At 45.5% G+C, this 21,122-nt stretch overlaps 1 protein-coding gene across 3 annotated transcripts in view; it reads right to left on the minus strand.

Moving 5' to 3' along the window:
* The window catches only part of LOC118365935 (dedicator of cytokinesis protein 4-like), a 151,051-nt gene that overhangs the window by 104,683 nt on the left and 25,246 nt on the right, over positions 1 to 21,122 (minus strand). For all 3 annotated transcript variants that reach the window (XM_052491883.1, XM_052491884.1, XM_052491882.1), the window contains exons 2-5: positions 3,967 to 4,050; positions 1,378 to 1,418; positions 1,014 to 1,069; positions 603 to 699 (exon numbers count right to left, since the gene is read on the minus strand). In XM_052491883.1, the coding sequence (XP_052347843.1) occupies positions 603 to 699; positions 1,014 to 1,069; positions 1,378 to 1,418; positions 3,967 to 4,050 (278 nt within the window). The remainder of the gene's footprint in view (positions 1 to 602; positions 700 to 1,013; positions 1,070 to 1,377; positions 1,419 to 3,966; positions 4,051 to 21,122) is intronic.

The following is a 21,122-nucleotide window of genomic DNA, read 5'->3' on the forward strand; positions in this document are numbered from 1 at the left end:
CGAGCGACAGAGCGAGGGAGCGACAGAGCACGAGCGACAGAGCACGAGCGACAGAGCACGAGCGACAGAGCACGAGCGACAGAGCGAGGGAGCGAGAGCGAGAGAGCGAGGGAGCGGGAGCGAGGGAGCGAGAGCGAGGGAGCGACAGAGCACGAGCGACAGAGCGAGAGAGCGAGGGAGCGAGAGCGAGGGAGCGACAGAGCGAGGGAGCGACAGAGAGAGCAGGAGAGAGAGAAAGCAAGAGAGCAAGAGACATTTCAGAGTAAAACAATTGGGACCAGACAGTCAGCCTGCTATAACAAGTAATGCATCACAAATTCAGATTTTATGTCTAACAAGCACAGATCATTTATTAGACACAAACACAAACAATGTTACTCATTAATATGCAGGAAAAAAGCTTCCACTGTTTGCTGCAGGAAAAACACCTGAGGCATAATGTATTGCCCACTAGTTGAAAGGCATTCCCTGTCTGCAACGGTTCTCAGGTCTATTCTCCTCTCTGCAGGATGTGTGGGGAACACATGGGAACACGCACGTACATGTGTGTATGTGTAAATTCCTGCATGCATTCCTGCATGCGTGTGTTGAACAGTCTTTACCACGTAGAGACGTTTCCACATGGCCCCCCAGTCTCTCAGGGTGGATGTCATCTCAGTGATAACAGAGTCCTCTGTGGGGATGACCGTCTCAAACTGCCTGTGGGTCAGAGAGAGAGGAGAGAGGGACATCACATTACTACGGTATACCTACCGAGCACATGGGTTAAAAGACACACTCACGCGACAGATAACGCAGTGTCACTATGAGAGGCTGGTCCAAGAGGCCTCCGTTCTGCTACGGTGACGTTGATCTAAATGTTTATCTAACGTTTCCTCTCCGCAGAAATGACATAAACCTACCTCGCCTCCCAGACTGGCTGATCTAATAAGGCTGTTTGCCTTCTCAGAGACAGACACGGGGAGACACACACGGAAACGGACAGACACACACACAATACACTCATTACTCACCCTTTGTTCTTGATATGGGCGTTCTTCAAGTGAATGTAAGTGCATGGGAAAATACCCTGGGGGGAGAGAATAAACAAAGTAATGAATGGGGAATGTCACTTTAACTGTATCATTAAAACGGCACTACCACTAACACATTCTGTTAGCGAGCGTAAATGATGCAGATAATCAATACAAATTAATAATGCGTGTGTGTGTGTGCGCGCGTGTGTGTAAGTCCGTGGCAACGGGACATTATTAAACTATGAGCCTCTCCCTACTGACCTGCTCACTGCACAGCCCTCAGATCAAAGCAGAGATATTTCTGAATCTGAAAATAGCAGCTGCGCTGACAGCCTCAATAACACACATGAGTCTCACCCACCTTGGCATTTGGATTCTTATGGACGAACCCCCTGTACCAGCCTGAGGAGACAAAAAAAAAAAAAAAAAAAAAGACATTTTCATCGTGTCACTGTGACTTTCAGACCCGCTACCTTTCTTTCTATCACTACTTTTGACCAGAGCACTATGAGTTACAGGGCTGCCATTTGGGACACAGAACCGGGTTACTGAAGTGTCGACACATCAGCGCCGGGCCGCACCAGTCGTCGAGCTGCCGAGCTGGAAAACTGAAGGAGAAAATTTAAAAAACAGCCAGCTGGAACACTTTATCACGGGAGGCAGGATTTTGTCGCTGCACTGTTTACTGCAAGCCTACCAGGCCCGGTGTTACATGGCACTGAGCACCCAGTATTTGTTCTGGCCACCGGCCAAGCTGGTGAGCGTCAGTAGTACCACGGGCTGTAAGTAGCAACAGGAAGTGTAAGTAGCACCAGTAACCTAAGGTCATAATGTGCTACTCGTGATAAAGAGGTGAGAATGAGCCTCACTGCTGCCACTGTCTCATGGTCTTGCCTACTGATGGACCTCCACGAGGCTCTTTACGAACTCTTTCTAGGTTTCGCTTGGCCAGAGCGTGTCAGAGGAGACATATGTCACCTATCACCCTACAGTAGTAACTTGGTGACATAGTATCAGCACTGGCAGAAACCATTTTTTTTTAAAGTAACTTGTCTCCTCTCTAGGACAGAATAGATAGACCTTCTTGTCAACACACTTGTCTTTGGTTTGTGGGGACCGGAACATATTGTAACAGCCTAAACTCTTCTGTGAAGGCTTTCCTCTAGACGTCAGAACATTGCTGCGAGGACTTGCTTCCATTCAGCCACAAGAGCATTAGTGAGGTCGGGCATTGATGTTGGGCGATTAGGCCTGGCTCGCAGTCGACGTTCCAAATCATCCCAAAGGTGTTCGATGGGATTGAGGTCAGGGCTCTGTACAGGCCGATCAAGATCTTCCACACCGATGTCGACAAACCATTTCTGTATGGGCCTCGCTTTGTGCACGGGGGCATTTTCAGGCTGAAACTGGAAAGGGCCTTCCCCAAACTGTTGCCACAAAGTTGGAAGCACAGAATCGTCTAGAATGTCACTGTATGCTGTAATGTTAAGATTTCCCTTCATTGGAACTAAGAGACCTTGCCCGAACCGTGAAAAACAGCCCCAGACCATTATTCCTCCTCCACCAAATTTTACAGCTAGCACTATGCATTGGGGCAGGTAGCGTTATCCTAGCATCCGTCAAACGCAGATTCATTTGTCGGACTGCCAGGTGGCGAAGCGTGATTCATCACTCCAGAGAATGCGTTTCCACTGCTCCAGAGTCCAATGGCGGCGAGCTTCACACCACTCCAAACGATGCTTGGCATTGCGCATGGTGATCTTAGGCTTGTGTGCGGGCTGCTAGGCCATGGAAACCCATTTCATGAAGCTCCCGACGAACAGTCCTTGTGCTGTCGTTGCTTCCAGAGGCAGTTTGGAACAATGGCAGTGAGTGTTGCAACCGAGGACAGACTATTTTTACACGCTACAGCACTCAGCGGTCCCATTCTGTGAGCTTGTGTGGCCTACCACTTCACAGCTGAGTCGCTGTTGCTCCTATTGAGTTCCAAACTGCCTCTGGAAGCAACATCAGCACAAGAGCTGTTAGTCAGGAAATACGTTTCCACTTCACAATAAAAAGCACTTACTGTTTACCGGGGCAGCTCTAGCAGGGCAGACATATGATGAACTGAGCTGTTGGAAAGGTGGCATCCTATGACAGTGCCACATTTAAAGTCACTGAGCTCTTCAGTAAGGCAATTCTACTGCCATTGTTTGTCTATGTAGATTACATGGCTGTGTGCTTGATTTTATACAACTGTCAGCAACGGGTGTGACTGAAATAGTCTAAACCACTCATTTGAAGGGGTGTCCACATACTTTTGCATTTATAGTGTTTATTAGATGTCAGATCATTTCCTTTGGGGAGTTTGTAATGAATCATCAGCCACCTCAGACGGACCTGTCATCTGTCTGTCTGTGTGTCCTTGAGCAACAACAGGAAGTGAGATCGTGATGCCCTGAGAAGGGAGGAAGGTTGCGTCAATGCTGTGTAAGTTAGCTGGGTGGAAACAGGAAAGTGTGACGGGGCACCTGCTCTGTCTGAAACTATGTCAAAAATGAACCCGTGAGTGTGAGCGACTCGGCCTTGAGGCTCACACACTCCTTCGCAATACACAGCCAAACAGGGACACACACACACACACATTGGCAAGCAGAGCTCAGTGTGGGCGGGAAGCAGGAACCGAAGTCTTCTCCCTCTCGCGGCACAGGAAACAGTAGCAAACTGAGAGCCTCCACAAACGTTTATCTCATCAAATAGATCTTTTTTTTTTTTTAAGTCTTAACATTTCATGTGCAACACAATACTCCTGGAGGGACAGACTGGGGAAGGAAACGTGGCCCAACTTCAAAAAGGTTGACTACAGCCCCAGTAGCAGCCCATCTGTGAGTCACAGTGGCTGTCTGTGAAGCTCGAAGGGGGATTCGTGGTTTATGTGGGTGTGAAATGAGTAGAGGTTATCAGTTACCTTCACATTTCTCCAGGAGCTGCACCGTGTCCCCAATCTCCAATGGCAAGCCATGCTGGACCGTCCCTCTGAAACTGGCCAGCACTGAAACACAATAGAAGATATACTTTAATACCGGTGTGTATTTTTACGTGTGTATCTAGGTAACACACACCAACTCGACACACACACACACAATCAAAAAAAAAAAGTCTTAAATCACTCTTTTCATGTCACTAGAATTGAATCCGAGCTCAACTGTCTTGACTGAGGTTGTGCTGTGATTTGTTTCCAGTGTTCCCTGGGCAGACAGAAACAGGGAAGAGAATGGCCTGCTGGCTGCTGGTAGATTGAGTAAGCCTCTGGGTGTCATGCTGAACTACAGGGAAAATAATGTCATTCTGTCATTTCTGCTAGGAGGCCTCTTGTAGAGGAGGGAGGCAAAACCTGCGGAGGTTTAAGAGTAGGACTCTCTTTGATGAGCAGCACGGTCAGTTAGAGAGAGCGCGAGAGAGAGCCTAAAGAACAGGGGCAGGGTGAGGAGGAGAGAGAAAGGAGGGAAGGAGAGAGAACGAACAAGGACGCAAGAGAGAAAAATAAAGAGTAACAATCTCAGTCGATCAACACAGAGCACTCGAACAGCGTCTAATAGCTGGGTTAGCAGTGAGGAGTGTCGACAGACGCCATTCTCTGTGGTTCTGAGAAACAGGACATGATAACAGCACTCAGAGAATTTTCCAAGCTGCCACACTCTGGGGGAAACGCATCTAATAAGGATAGTACCTACGACATGGAAATGAGGAAGACTGGAGTCAGGCAAGGGTTTTGGAGAGGGGTTTTCATTTCATGGGGCACAGGGCAACCTTGTTTACCTGACCCGGCTGCAAAGTCAGTGAAACTTTAATTGGGAGGTTCCACTACATGAAATATAACTTCCAACACACTTTACTTGCACTGTGCTAACGCTTGAACCACAAGTAGCGTTTTCCAGCTGCAGTGCACTAAATGATGCAGTTTGAAGTAGAGTTTTTAATCGTTTCTTGGTAATCCATTCCCCAGCTGTTGTCTGTCTGCTATCTGGCATGGCTCTTTTCCAAAGATGTTGGCCCTGAAAGGTGTTCACTCAGCGGGGAAACTATTTTTTATTTTCTCTCCGGGGAAGAGGAGGAAGTGTCGCCTTAAAAAGGCAGGACACACACACACACACACACACACACACACACACACACACACACAGGAAAGAAAGAAGGGGACATGATGTGATACAGACTGGATTCAAACCAGGGACTGTAGTGATGCCTCTTGCACCGAGACACACAGTGCCTTAGACCGCTGCACCACTCGGGCGTCCATAAGAAAAAGAAGTCTCACACACAAATATAGCGAAACCACAGATGCACAGATATGATATGTGTACATGAACACAGGCACGCACATAGCCTCATAGTGGTGAACCTGTCACACAGGGTCAGGGCCCATGTTTCCAGTCGGCTTGGTCTGAGGCAGGAGTTCAGTCACCACAAGCTGTGCTCTGCTCTGCTGTGACACACATCTACTCGTGGGCAAATGGCTGTTCCTATTTCTGACCAGGCAGCCTTGTTCATGCTGAACTAACTTAGACATTACGTAAAGACTGCAGGAAACTGAAGGAAACACACACACACACACACACACACACACACACACACACACACACACACACACACACACACACACACACACACACACACACACACACACACACACACACACACACACATTCAGGAAATGGGATAAAAGTCAAACTTAAATAAAAGTGCTGGACTGAACAGTGACTGAGAACCATGAAGTTATATGACAATATCTCCTTTAGACTTGAGATGAAAAGACATATGTTCAAACGGGAACTGACTACTGTAGGCTCCACTCCTGAGCCAAAGTGGAGACTTAGTCGCACTAACCTCCAGTAATCTACCCATGGGCTGCGTGCGGCTGCGACTCTCACCTTGCCCTAATCCTAAGGCAGTCCCCCCCCCAAAGCCAGAGAGAAGACTGGCTGTGTACTTTGAGCTCAGTGTTCTGTCCAGGGTGGATGGGGAAAGGCAGGCAGATCGGTACAAAGAGCGTTTGTGTGAATTAGGCTTACATGTGCTTTAGGCTGCCATTTGGAGTCGAGGCCTGTCAAGTGACCCTACAGTTGGTTTGTCGGTCTCCCTCTAAGCTCCGTATAGGAACATGATGCAAAACACTGGTTCAGACAGGCTTTGGTGTAGTTTGTTGTGTTCAAAGGCACTGGGTTTCACAGGCTGTACTGAATTGATTGGTTTACAGCTAGCTAGGTATTACACAGACCTTGGTGTCACGTGTTCAAACCACGCAAGATGTAAAAGGTAAGTAGCTACCGATTGGGTGTGGCAGGCATAACGTTTGAAAGTATACTTTAAAAGAAGATTAAACAGTTGTCTTGCATGAACCAGACAGAATATTCAGAGGAGACAATGAAACAGACATAGCAGGTTCTTAGTGCAGAGAGTCTCTGCCAAAAGAACTAGAAAAACAACCTGCAGTCGACGCCAACCAATGAGCAACTTGAGTTCAAAAGGCTCCGTAAAAGTGGTTAACAGCCCGTCCTCATCCCATTTCTCTCCGATTTGTGTTCCAACAACGAATCACACTCGTAATCCACTCCTCCGTCATCAATTATTCAACACATCATTAATATGCTAATTCATCACCACAGACACGGGTGGTCCATTGACCCTGCTGACAGAAATGAGCAAGTGTGCATTTTCCATTATTCAAATGTGTAGTTGTTGGGTTCCTACTCCAATCCACACATACTGGAATGGAATGTAACCAGGTTAATAAATAATGGCGAGAACGAGACCGCAATTGATTTGCAGGAAGTTGCAAAAACAATTAATCAGCAGTAAGTGATATTCAAAATGGAAGGTGACATCCCTCGCTTTTCCCCTGCTCTTATCCGTCCCTCTCGTTCCCTCCCTTCCTTTTCCTATTGCTGCGCTATGTGCAAGGCTGTGAGTTGAGGATGGTTAAAGTCCTGCTTTATTTATACTCTGGCGTCTGCAGGATTTACATCTCAAGCCACAGCCATCTGCTTGGGTTTGACTTCACAACCAGGAAACGGTTGGGTTTCATAACGGGAACTCTTGACAGCAGAGTTAGACTATCCAAATACCCGACAGAATCAGTGATTTATTCAATGTTCTGAACAGATTCTTAATGTTCTCTGGTAGGGATGCACAATATATCGGTGAACATATAGGAATCGGCTGACATTAGCTACAGCCTGGATTCGAACCGGGGACTGTGGCGACGCCTCTTTTGCACGGAGATGCAGTGCCTTAACACACACATGGACGCAGAGGTCTAACAATTTAACTTTACTAAAATACTTAAAAGGCAGCACAAAAATAAATTGGGAAAGGTTTTTTGGCAAGGAAAATATCAGATATAGGCCAAAAGTGTCATATCGGTATATCACTATTCTCTGGCAAAGGGCTGGTAGTTGGTACAGGTATGCCATTGTGGTTTCGACACGGGTAGAGAAACAGCATTATTTCTGCCATACAGCGGAGCCCCGGTCGAAAACAAAGACAGCATCTGTCTAAGACAGTCTTATTATTGCTTTGCTGTGCCATTTTTTGGACTCGACCGTGGCCAAAAAACTCTATTCTAGCTATGCGAATAAACATGACAGAGTAACCCAGAATTAACCACGTTGTTTGAATGGGTCCCAACCCATTATGTCCCAGTTCTAGGGAAACATTACAGATGGACATTCTGCGGAGAACAGGCATGCGTCTTTAAATACCCACTCATAACATATTTTTCCACTGTGTTACTGACACAAGGCAATGACTCAGCCCCCTCCCGTGGTTAAGTACACATATGCCTATAGTCTTCAGGCCCTCCAAACACACTTAGCATCATTGGCGCAGAGGAACGTATATGTGTGTGTATACGCACACCGCGGTCCAGTGAGACATGGGGCACGAAGCTTTGGGCCAAGCCTGGTCATCTGACAGAGCGCTGTAACACTGAGACACGGATTAAAGACGTGCCGATGCGCTTCAGCGCTCTGCTCTCTCTCACAAAATGTGATTTCCTGGGGATGAGCTTCGACCCTGGAAGAGGCGGCTATGCATTTTAAAGCAGGAGGAATCAACAGGAGCTGACCGCGTAAGGCAGCAGACGTCGGTCTCACAGCATAGAGTATATGCACACACCTGCACCTGCCTCACAGCATCTAGACGATACGGCCGTGAAGCGAGAAGAACCAGATTGCGCCACGCCGCGTCAGCTCAGCTAGATATTATAATATATATACATAAACTCTCTCTCTCGATGAGAGAGAGGGAAAGACAGGCCAACAAAAGCTAGGCTGGTGAAATCGCTCACGAGGAACGGCTTTCATTTCACCTTTTCCATTTCCAGTTGTCCTTTCGATGCCTTTGTATGTCGAGATAACGGCGAGAAGCAGGCTATGGGGAAACAAGCGCTCACTGGCAACAATAGCCTTCCCTCGAATCATAACACCTCAAAATGAGCTTTCATAAAAGATAAGTGTACAGCTTCTCTGAGGTGGCAAGGGCACGCACAGAATGTAAATACATTAAAACCAAAGTAATTACTACACATAACATCATACCGGGATCCATAACGTTCGATGAACACAAATGTAAGCCGCGAAATAGGCTTACTCCTACAAATGTCAATGCAAGTAAATCATGCAAGACCTCACAAGGAGTAAGATAGAAATTCTGCTTGTTTGGTGCTTTGTTCGCTCTGGTCTGAATGTATTCATAAAAGGCAAGATTATGAGTTTTGAAGGAGAGCAGTGTGCTGTTACAGAGGCGCTAATTGTGTGTGTGTTTGTGTGCATGTGCATGCTAATGTGTGTGTCCGCCACCTTTCAGCAGCATCCTGTGAGACGCTTCAGTGCCCCTTCTCTTTCTGCTCATTACAAAGCCAAGTCTGAGAGAGACTGGGTGTTCTGCTGTGGCTGCTTTAACATGCAGGTCTCTCCTAGCGCGTGAATCACACTAACTAAAGCCTCTCATAAAGAAGGAGCTCCCCTGGTTCTGAGAAACGTGTCTAGGCCTGAACGACGTCGCATAAAAAGCTCACTTTAGGCACTGTCAGCCTAAAACACAAACAGGGTTTTCACCGCGTATGGTACAAGGAAGTTGACACACCACACGCAGACATGCTCTCAATCTCTGCAATAAACCACATACTCTGCTGATTTACAATCAGGCTATCTAGTGATTTATTCAGATCATCAATGAAAATAGAGTAAAAATGTCAAACGAAACGGATTGTTTAAAAACTTCTTGCGGATCAGTGAGACGCTATTGTCCCATCGTCAACTTCCAGTGAAATTGCAGAGCCGAAATTCATATGACAGACATAGTCATATTTAACATTTATGAAAATACAAGTGTCATACATCAGTTAAAAACGGAACTTCTTGTTAATCCAGCCACTGTGTTAGATTTCAAAAAGGCTTCACGGCGAAAGCACACCATGCAATTATCTGAGGACAGCGCCCAGCACACAAAAGCATTAAAAACATTTTCCAACCAGGCAGATGTGCCACGAAAGTCAGAAATAGCGATAAAATAAATCACTTACCTTTCAAGATCTTCTTCTGTTGGCACTCCAAAAGGTCCCAGCTACATCACAAATGGCTGTTTTGTTCGATAAAGTCCTTTATATCCCCAAAAACTCAGTTTAGCTAGCACGCTTCATTCAATAATTCACCGGTTTTCCTCCTTCAAAATGCATACAAAATGAATCCCAAACGTTACCAATAAACTTCCCCAAACAAGTCAAACAACATTTATAATCAAACCTCATGTACCCTAATACGTAAATAAACAATACAATATAAGACGGAGAATCGTTATTGGCATTACCGGAGAAAAACAACAAAGTATGCTCATTCACCAGAATACGTAACAAACACTACAGCCAAAATGTGAGCCACTTAGAAAAACTACAAATTCTAGCTCATTTTTCCAAAAACAAGCCTGAAACCCTTTCTAAAGACTGTTGACATCTAGTGGAAGCCATAGGAACTGCAATCTGGGAGGTAATTTCCTTCATATTAAAAATGACAGCCATAGGAATCAATGGTGGGCTGAATTGTTTTTCTTCTGGATGGTTTGTCCTCGGGTTTTCGCCTGCCATATCAGGTCCGTTATATTCACATACATTATTTTAACAGTTTGAGAAACTTTAAAGTGTTTTCTATCCAAATGTAACAAATATATGCATATCCTAGCTTCTGGGCCTGAGTAACAGGTAGTTTACTTTGGGCACGCTTGTCATCCAGATGTCAAAATACTGCCCCCTAGCCCAAATAGGTTTTAACATATTGTCATGACAAACATATACAGTAATGGCAGTGTCCACTAGGTGACAGCCTGCCTAATGACTAGGCCAGGCAGAGGAAATCATACATGACTCAGATTAAAAGGGGAATATAGGTCAGAGCAAGTCTAATGCAGAGCTATCCCACTTCACCTCAGTCTCAGGCTTAATCTGCCTGCCTACTGCCTCTATCTGTGGGCTGGTTGGGTTGTGTATGTGTGTGTGAGGACAAGCTGAGGGGAATGTCTGTGTTCTCTCTCCATCTCATTCACTTTTGACACTGAAAAGGGATGTTGCGATATTGTAGCTTTACGCAATATTGCATGTCAACGGCACCGCAAACTGAGAACACAGAGATCCCTACGCCTCCTCACGCCAGCTGAGAGGAGAGGACAGGGGGAGAGGAGAGCGAGAGGAGAGAAAGAATACAGAGCGACAGATGAAGAGGAGAGACAAAAGGGATGGGTGAGGATAATGAGATGAGAGAGAGAGAGAGGGACGGCAGAGATAGAGAGGAAAAACAGGCCTGTATTCTCAGGTAAAGTGTCTTTGTGTGGGAGGGAGGGTAGAGGCAGTGTAGAGGTCATATTTTATTTATTTAACCTTTTTAACTCGGCAAGTCAGTTAAGAATTTTTTTTATAAATCGTATTTACAGTGACGGCCTAGGAACAATGGGTTAACTGCCTTGTTCAGTGGCAGAACGACAGATTTTTACCTTGTCAGCTCGGGGATTCGATATAGCAACCTTTGGATTACTAACCCAACACTCTAACCACTAGGTTACCTGCCGCCCCGATATGAAGCGTGCTGCATCAGCTTTTACTGTCTGTCTCCACACACAAACAGCCCCCCCCCCCGTGAGGTCTTTGTGAGGCCTCTATATTCATCTGTCTTTGTTCATCACATCCCTCCATCTGGGAAGAGGGGAGGAGTGAGGGGCCACCTACTATCAAATTACATCCATTACTTGCTCTTCCCACTGCACGTGTATAAACACACACACACACGCATGCAAACCCACACAGGATATCAATTGAAGAAGCTTTTGAGTGTACATACCTAGCAGTCACAAAACACACGTGTGTTCACGCAACCCACACACACGTACAGCAGACAAGTGAGCAAGGGGCCACTGACTAGGCATGTGACAAACTTCCCCCACTCTCCCCCGCTCTCTTTCCCTAAGCCCCATTGTCTGAGTGACAGAGATGACAGCTGTCTTGTTTAGCTGTCACCACAACTGCTTCCAGGAAGGGGGACGTCTCGGTCTCAACTTCAGCCTCAGCAAAGAAATCACGACCCGGAGAAAATAAATATCCTGCATACTTGTAATAACCCCCCCCCCCAAAAAAAAGAAAAAAATCCTGCTTGTGAGTAATCTTTGTGGAGCACTACCTTTTGGGGATGATGAAAGTCTTCGTAAGAGAGTGTGAGGTTGACCTTTGAAGTAAAATGTTCCCTTTGCGACTTTAAGAAATGTCACACTGACTTTAAGCCTTTTTCGTCTTTGCTGTGTTTTGCTTCATGTTTGAGGGAAGTCAGGATGTGGTCAAGCAGCCTAGGGCTGACCCTATTTAGTCAACTGGTTTGTTTGGTCAATGTCGATAGGCTCTTGGTTGACAGTTGTTTTTTTGTAGAGCAGTTGCAAATGCATTTTTTCATGGCACACGAGACACACTAATTCATTGCAGAGGTTGCGGGGATGGCACAGTCCATCACTCTAAGACATACGTGCTCCTGAAATTATATATGGTTACATTATGCAAGAACAATGGTGCAACATTTTATAACAAATGTGTTTTCCCGAATTGTAAGGTTTCTTAATATTAACATATAAATTCCAAACATCCCTTATCATTTAACTGTTTATTCACGTGAAAAGGCACATGAACTACCCTCCCCTCATGTGCATTTCACCAGCAGGCTTAGGGTCTCATGTGTCTTCTCAAGTACCCACCCGTGGATAGGCCAAGTAACCGCAGGGGGTCCTAGTACCCCTGGTTGGGAATCACTGGTGTAGCCTGTGACCGGAAAAATCAGGTAGCATAAGGGCAGATACTGGACTCCACCTGGACTCCATCACCTCCTTGATTATCTTCCCTATATCTGGCAGTCCCCTTGGTTCTTTCCTCAGGTGTTATTGACTCGGATTTCATGTCCGTGCGTTGTTTGTGTTTCGTGTTCATGGTTTCTTTTATTTATTAAAAACACTCACTCCATAGACTTGCAGTGCACTCGTTACAGTGCGTCTGGGTCATTAGGTTAAGGAGATCCATTACCTAGTCCCGTGAGGGTCATTAGACATGCACTCTGGAGCCATTAATCAACCCTTTAGGCCCCTTTAGACATGCACCAGCAATAGGAGCGTATGTCTTTATTATTTTTTTGCATTATTACTATGGGTATGCCACAAAATAGAATCTATGCCCTAATATCTGTGCCAATAAGAGGAGGGAAAAGTTAAAGACGGCCCTAAACTAGTTAGAAGCAAGTCAAAGAGATAATAGTGGCTGAATGCCAAAGGGTATGAATCATTAACATAAAGAGGAGTAACTATGCATGTCATGTAAGGATGAAAACTGTATAAAAGGAGTGTGCAGAGGATGGGAAGACAGTTGATCCATGGACCAGCTCGGCTTGTTACATTGTAATAAAGTCTACTTTGAATTCGCAAGTTCCGGTATCTGAGAAATATTATTGGGGCGATATTTCTACGACAGTACTTGTTAGCATTGCTAACCTTCGGATTACAAAGTATCAGTGGGGTTTGAAAACAGCCCCTTATGTTAACTTATTCGAGATTTTTAATTTTTTGGATAAAAAAACATTCCAGTTTTAAACAAGATATTTTGTCACGAAAAGATGCTCGACTATGCATGTAATTGACAGCTTTGGAAAGAAAAAACTCTGATGTTTCCAAAACTGCAAAGATATTATCTGTGAGTGCCCTAGGACTAATGCTACAGGCGAAACCAAGATGAAATTTCAAACAGGAAATGCCCCAGATTCTGAAGGCGCTGTGTTCCAATGTCTCCTTATATGGCTGTGAATGCGCCAGGAATGAGCCTGCACTTTCTGTCGTTTCCCCAAGGTGTCTGCAGCATTGTGACGTATTTGTAGGCATATCATTGAAAGATTGACCATAAGAGACTACATTTACCAGGTGTCCGCCCGGTGTCCTGCGTCAAAATTATTGCGTAATCTCCAGGTCCATGCGCGTTGCATTTCTTCAGAGGAGAAACCAAACTGCCACGAATGATTTATCATCGATAGATATGTGAAAAACACCGTGAGGGTTGATTCTAAACAACGTTTGCCATGTTTCTGTCGATATTATGGAGTTAATTTGGAAAAAAGTTTGCGTTGTAATTTTCGTTTTGTTTCTTACCCAAATGTCATGAACAAAACGGAGCGATTTGTCTACACAAATAATATTTTTGAAAAAACTGAACATTTGCTATCTAACTGAGAGTCTCCTCATTGAAAACATCTGAAGTTCTTCAAAGGTAAATGATTTTATTTGAATGCTTTTCTTGTTTTTGTGAAAATGTTGCATGCTGAATGCCAGGCTTAATACTATGCTAGGCTATCAATACTCTTACACAAATGCTTGTTTAGCTATGGTTCAAAAGCATATTTTGAAAATCTGAGATGACAGTGTTGTTAAAAAGAAGGCTAAGCTTGAGAGCTAATATATTTATTTCATTTCATTTGCGATTTTCATGAATAGTTAACGTTGCGTTATGCTAATGAGCTTGCGGAGATAATTACACTCCTGGATACAGGTTTTTTTCATAGCCAAACGTGATGAACAAAACGGAGCGATTTGTCCTACACAAATAATATTTTTGGAAAAACTGAACATTTGCTATCTAACTGAGAGTCTCCTCATTGAAAACATCTGAAGTTCTTCAAAGGTAAATTCTTTTATTTGAATGCTTTTCTTGTTTTTGTGAAAATGTTGCATGCTGAATGCTAGGCTTAATGCCATGCTAGGCTATCAATACTCTTACACAAATGCTTGTTTAGCTATGGTTCAAAAGCATATTTTGAAAATCTGAGATGACAGTGTTGTTAACAAAAGGCTAAGCTGGAGAGCAAATATATTTATTTCATTTGCGATTTTCATGAATAGTTAACGTTGCGTTATGGTAATGAGCTTGAGGCTATAAATAGGATCCCGGATACGGGATTGCTCGTCGCAACAGGTTCAGTGCCAGTATTACAGAATATCCCGGGTATGGCACAAGGTCAGTATGAAGGTATGACTATCTGGATACCGACCAAGCCTACTTAAAGCATCAGTCAAGCTCAGAGCATATGGTAGATTTTATTAAAACACATAAGATGTGTCTATATATGGAGAAATACAATTTTTTTTCAAACCAATCGATTGGTCAAAAGACCAGACGGCTCTCGGTCGACCAACATTTCTTTCAGTCAGGGACAGTCCTATAGCAGACAGAGAGTAGGCTACTAGGTAGTCCATGGATCTTAGAGCAGACATACAAACAGCACCCAGCTCAAGCCCATCTGTGCACTCAGACACCAGTGGGGTTACGACTAACAAGGGAGTGTAGAGGGGAGAAGACGATAAAGAGAGAGGGAAAGGAGGCGAGATAAGTGCCTGTCAGACCTCATGCATATCATTCTACACTCTCTCCCCCATTCTCTGTTTCTGTCTGGTGTCAATCTAATATAGAAGTGATTCACTAGCACTCGATTCTCCTCCCAACACAAAAGCCCTGGACTGAACCAGGGGGAAGGAAATTGGGGGGGTCTAAACACACGAGAGGACCGATGTTAATGGTCAGGATATGATATATGCTGTGAGGAGTGTGTGTGTGTGTGAATATTGTGTGGAGACTGCGTAGTCTGGGGAGAATACCGTGGTTTTTCAATGACTATTTAACAGTAAGGCTGTACACGTTCACTATTTTTGTCCTTAGGGAAGATGAAACTCCACTTCTGAAGAGCTGCATCTTTTCTCCCACTTGAGTTTAGTGTCTACGCCACAGCCATCTCATTCCCTACGATACAGACAATATCTGTGTGCAGGCGATGTTCAACTGAAGTGCTATGGTATCACTTGGTTAATATGGATTATCATAAACACTCCACTTGATCAAATACGATGCTCGACAGCTGCTGTGCCCATCACTTCAGCTCAAAATATGAAAAGATTTCTACCCCAACTTGCCCCACACAGGGTGGTATTCGGGGATAGACGAATATGTTTCAATCCGCACTGAGCCATGGAGACCATATGGTTTTCTGTTGTGAATCTGCTGGATTGCTGCATGACAGCACCCATTGAAATATTGTCAGTCAGTTACATTGTTCATTACATACAAACAGATGCACACAATTAGCCATTTTGTGTGTGTGTGTTCACAACACTAGCTGGCAGTATCACAGCAAGTCAAAGCTGGCTGGCGTCCTCCCCCCTGGGCACCCAGGACCGCATCACTGCCTCATCTGATTAGCACCCTCGGCCCTATGGTTCATGGAGGGAGGGAGACAGGACGAGGGAGAGGGCAGAACGAGGGAGGAAGAGACAGAGGAGCAAGAGGAGCGGAAGAGAGGGAGATAGAGGGGGAAGAAGAACAGAGGGATGAATAAATGGAGGGAGAGAGAGAGAGAGAGATGAAGGGATAAAGAGAGGCAGAGCAGATCAGAGCACAGAGCGAGGGAGGCAGAGGGGATGGATTGAATTCTCAGGACAAAATGGAGCTGGAGCCTGGAGGTTTGGATTCCCTTTAAAACTATAGCCATTTGCATCTCATTATCAATAACGATCCCACAAACTTGTCACTTTGAATGGCTGTGGTAAGGGGGCAAGGATATATAGGCCCTACCACACCTGAGCTAGCCCCAGTGAACATGTATTCTGTATAGGAAGCAGCGAGGGAAGTGGTATTGACACACACACACACACGATTAAAGCTCATCAGCTCTAAGACCGAAGGGCTAAGGAAAGGGATGAATCAGGCATTTCTCTCTGAGCATCAACATCACCATTATCAGCCGACAGACCATGTCTATTGGTTTAATCATTATCGGTTGCTTATTTATACAATTCGGGCCTCAATAAAAGTGAACGAGTGCAAAAGAAGCATCACAGGGCAGTGAGTGTACGAGTAGAGTATTGAGCATTATGAGAGCAGTGAGTGTGTGAAATGCTTCGTCTCTGGTCACTGCAGAGCTACAGAAGGAAGAAGGCACAGTGGGAGCACCAGACACACGCCCGGTCTTCAGATGTGTGTTAGGGTTCAGTGCGCACACACACACACACACACACACACACACACACACACACACACACACACACACACACGACGGTGCTCGGCTGAGAGCTAAGCCAGGGCAGAGGAAGTCCCTACAAAGGGAAATACTAGCCAGAGTATACAAGCACGCACCACACACACACTCAAGAACCAGATGGCATGTGCTACACGAACAAGCCAGTGGAGCATACCTTATTATCAACTCATCTAGCCAGCCTCTGACTACAATATCCCAATCTGTGATTTAGATTCGGCACAAGAAGCAAGTGAAGCAACCATCCCAAGCTCACAATATGAGAACAGCCCCAGAAACCACCATGCTAACCATATAAAGACACTATCATCCAGGGTCATGAGATATTTCATCCATACAAATCAAGCCTGGGGCCAGACACAGGCAAGCAGAAGAACCCACGGTGGAGACTGGAGAGAGAGATACAGTATTGAAGGAATTAGTCGTAGCTGAATGACTAGCTCGATGGCTCGATGTTTGGCAGAAAGAGAGGAGTGGGAGAAACAGAGGTGAAAGAGAGTAGGGTTGTCTGAGAAGAAAGAGAGAAGGGGGGGAGAAAGAGAGGATGAATGGCAGGGTAGAAAGAGAGGAGGTTGAGAAAGAGAGGAGCGGGAGAAAGAGAGGAGGAGAAAGAGAGGATGTTGGAAGGGTAGAAAGAGAGGAGGTTGAGAAAGAGAGGCTGTTGGAAGGATAGAAAGAGAGGAGGTTGAGAAAAAGAGGCGGTTGAGAAAGAGAGGTGGTTGAGAAAGAGCGGTGTGGGAGAAAGAGAGGCGGAGAAAGAGAGGATGTTGGAAGGATAGAAAGAGAGGAGGTTGAGAAAGAGAGGCGGTTGAGAAAGAGAGGATGTTGGAAGGATAGAAAGAGAGGAGGTTGAGAAAGAGGTGTTTTTTTTTTCTTTCTTTTTTACCTTTATTTTACTAGGCAAGTCAGTTAAGAACAAATTCTTATATTCAATGACGGCCTAGGAACAGTGGGTTAACTGCCTGTTCAGGGGCAGAACGACAGATTTTGTACCTTGTCAGCTCGGGGATTTGAACTTGCAACCTTTCGGTTACTAGTCCAATTCTCTAACCACTAGGCTACACTGCCGGTTGAGCAAGAGCGGTGTGGGAGAAAGAGGAGGTTGAGAAAGAGTGGTGTGGGAGAAAGACACGAGGTTGAGAAAGAGACGAGGTTGAGAAAGAGACGAGGTTGAGAAAGAGAGGCGGTTGAGAAAGAGAGGCGGTTGAGAAAGAGCGGTGTGGGAGAAAGAGGAGGTTGAGAAAGAGTGGTGTGGGAGAAAGGGAGGAGGTTGAGAAAGGGAGGAGGGTGAGAAAGAGACGAGGTTGAGAAAGAGCGGTGTGGGAGAAAGGGCGGTGTGGGAGAAAGAGAGGAGGTTGAGAAAGAGAGGTGTGGGAGAAAGAGACAAAAAAGGTTGAGAAAGAGAGGCGGTTGAGAAAGAGAGGCGGTTGAGAAAGAGCGGTGTGGGAGAAAGAGAGGCGGTTGAGAAAGAGCGGTGTGGGAGAAAGAGAGGAGGTTGAGAAAGAGAGGTGTGGGAGAAAGAGAGGAGGTTGAGAAAGAGCGGTGTGGGAGAAAGGGTGGTGTGGGAGAAAGAGAGGCGGTTGAGAAAGAGCGGTGTGGGAGAAAGAGAGGCGGTTGAGAAAGAGCGGTGTGGGAGAAAGAGAGGCGGTTGAGAAAGAGCGGTGTGGGAGAAAGAGAGGCGGTTGAGAAAGAGCGGTGTGGGAGAAAGAGACGAGGTTGAGAAAGGGAGGAGGTTGAGAAAGGGAGGAGGTTGAGAAAGGGAGGAGGTTGAGAAAGAGAGGAGGTTGAGAAAGAGAGGCGGTTGAGAAAGAGCGGTGTGGGAGAAAGAGAGGAGGTTGAGAAAGGGAGGAGGTTGAGAAAGAGAGGAGGTTGAGAAAGAGAGGCGGTTGAGAAAGAGCGGTGTGGGAGAAAGAGACGAGGTTGAGAAAGAGCGGTGTGGGAGAAAGAGACGAGGTTGAGAAAGAGACGAGGTTGAGAAAGAGAGGAGGTTGAGAAAGGGAGGAGGTTGAGAAAGAGAGGAGGTTGAGAAAGAGACGAGGTTGAGAAAGAGACGAGGTTGAGAAAGAGACGAGGTTGAGAAAGAGACGAGGTTGAGAAAGAGACGAGGTTGAGAAAGAGACGAGGTTGAGAAAGAGACGAGGTTGAGAAAGAGGCGGTTGAGAAAGAGGGTTGAGAAAGAGCGGTTGAGAAAGAGGCGGTTGAGAAAGAGGCGGTTGAGAAAGAGGCGGTTGAGAAAGAGCGAGCGTGGGAGAAAGAGACGAGGTTGAGAAAGAGGTTGGTGAAAGGGAGAAAGAGACGAGGTTGAGAAAGTGACGAGGTTGAGAAAGAGACGAGGTTGAGAAAGTGACGAGGTTGAGAAAGTGACGAGGTTGAGAAAGTGACGAGGTTGAGAAAGTGACGAGGTTGAGAAAGTGACGAGGTTGAGAAAGTGACGAGGTTGAGAAAGTGACGAGGTTGAGAAAGTGACGAGGTTGAGAAAGTGACGAGGTTGAGAAAGTGACGAGGTTGAGAAAGTGACGAGGTTGAGAAAGTGACGAGGTTGAGAAAGAGCGGTCGTTGAGAAAGAGGGGGAGAAAGACAGGACGTTGAAAGGGTAGAAAGAGAGGAGGTTGAGAAAGAGGGGGAGAAAGAGAGGAGGTTGAGAAAGAGAGGACGTTGAAAGGGTAGAAAGAGAGGAGGTAAAGAAAGAGGAAGGGGAGAAAGAGAGGATGTTGGAAAGGTAGAAAAAGAGGTTGAGAAAGAGAGGGGGAGAAAGAGAGGAGGTTGAGAAAGAGGGGGAGAAAGAGAGGACGTTGAAAGGGTAGAAAGAATCATTTATGTGGCAGACATAAGAAAGGGGCAGGTGAAGACATTAGTAATGTGAGAGGGGTGGTCAGGCGTGTCGTACAACAGACTGGTTCGCTTGCTGTGGTCTGGATGAGCTGGATGGGGTAGGGTAGGAATACGAGGACAGAGACTTGGAGGGAGGCTCTGAGCGGCTGGTATAGTGGAAGGACATAAGGGCTACTCTGCACTGCTAAACAGCACAGGATCACTCACATAACCACTGATACAGATAGAAGTTTCATCCCCCTAATGGTTAAAGGGCAATTCCACTACTTTTCAACATATGCATTATCCACGGCACTAAACCAGTGTCTAAATATGTGAAATCAGCACGTTTCTATGATCCGTGGTTAAAAAGATACAAATAAAATCCCTCAATAAATAATTCTCTGTAACATCAAAACCTGCAACAAATTCCTGTCCCAACGGAGGGTATTTTCTTGCTTCTCGCGACACCGCGAATCTCATGGTGTTTGAAAATGACTGTTTTTGATGCTGTCATCAGGCAGAACTTTTATATTTTGTTTTACAAAACGTAGAAATGCACTGTTTTCCCACACACTGAGTAAACCAAAAAAACATTAAGGACACCTGCTCTTTCCATGACACCTGAATCCAGGTGAAAGCTATGATCCTTTATTGATGCCACTTGTTAAATCCACTTCAAAATCAGTGTAGATGAAGGGGAGACGGGATAAAGGAGGATGTTTAAGCCTTGAGACAAGTCGGACATGGATTCTGTATGTGTGCCATTCAGAGGGTGAATGGACAAGACAAAATATTTATGCACCTTTCAAACGGGGTATGGTAGTAGGTGCCAGGCACACCGGTTTGTGTCAAAACTGTAACGCTGCTGGGTTTTTCATGTTCAACAGTGTCCCGTGTGTATCCAGAATGCTCCACCACCCCAAGGACATTGAGCCAACTTAACACAACCGTTGGAAGCATTGGAGTCAACATGGGCCATCATACCTGTGGACCGCTTGACACCTTGTAGAGTCCATGCCCTGACGAATTGAGGCTGTTCTGAGGGCAAAAGGGTGGGGTGCAACTCAATATTAGGAAGGTGTCCTTAATGTTCTGTGCACTCAGTGTGTGTTGACACTGGTTTTGCGCTGGAGATATTGAAACGTGTTGGAGTTGTCCATTAATATGATTGGGTAAATGGTTAGGGCTAACTTCTACCTAGAGCGAGTATCTCTTGCACTCACTCCTACTGTGGGGGGCGATGAGAATTGTCTTTGTTCAGCCAAAGGTAATGTTACCTTTATTTAACTAGGCAAGTCAGTTAAGAACAAATTCTTAATTTTCAATGACGGCCTAGGAACAGTGGGTTAACTGCCTGTTCAGGGGCAGAACGACAGATTTGTACATTGTCAGCTCGGGGATTTGAACTTGCAACCTTTCGGTTACTAGTCCAACGATCTAACTACTAGGCTACCCTGTCGCCCCCAAAAAAACACAAATAAAAAAAACCACAAATTAACAAATATCTGTAAATAAATGTATTTTGTGGCAGCAAAATAAGGATTTGAACAGTGAGGTGGGGGATGATATATCTGCCCATGCTTGTTAAACTCACTGACAGAACCCTTGGGGGGGGATTGGCACATAGACAAAAGAAAACCTGGCTTTTCTCTGCAATTTCCTA

The sequence above is a fragment of the Oncorhynchus keta genome, chromosome 33 (assembly GCF_023373465.1).
Source record: "Oncorhynchus keta strain PuntledgeMale-10-30-2019 chromosome 33, Oket_V2, whole genome shotgun sequence".
Classification (NCBI taxonomy): Eukaryota; Metazoa; Chordata; class Actinopteri; order Salmoniformes; family Salmonidae; genus Oncorhynchus; species Oncorhynchus keta.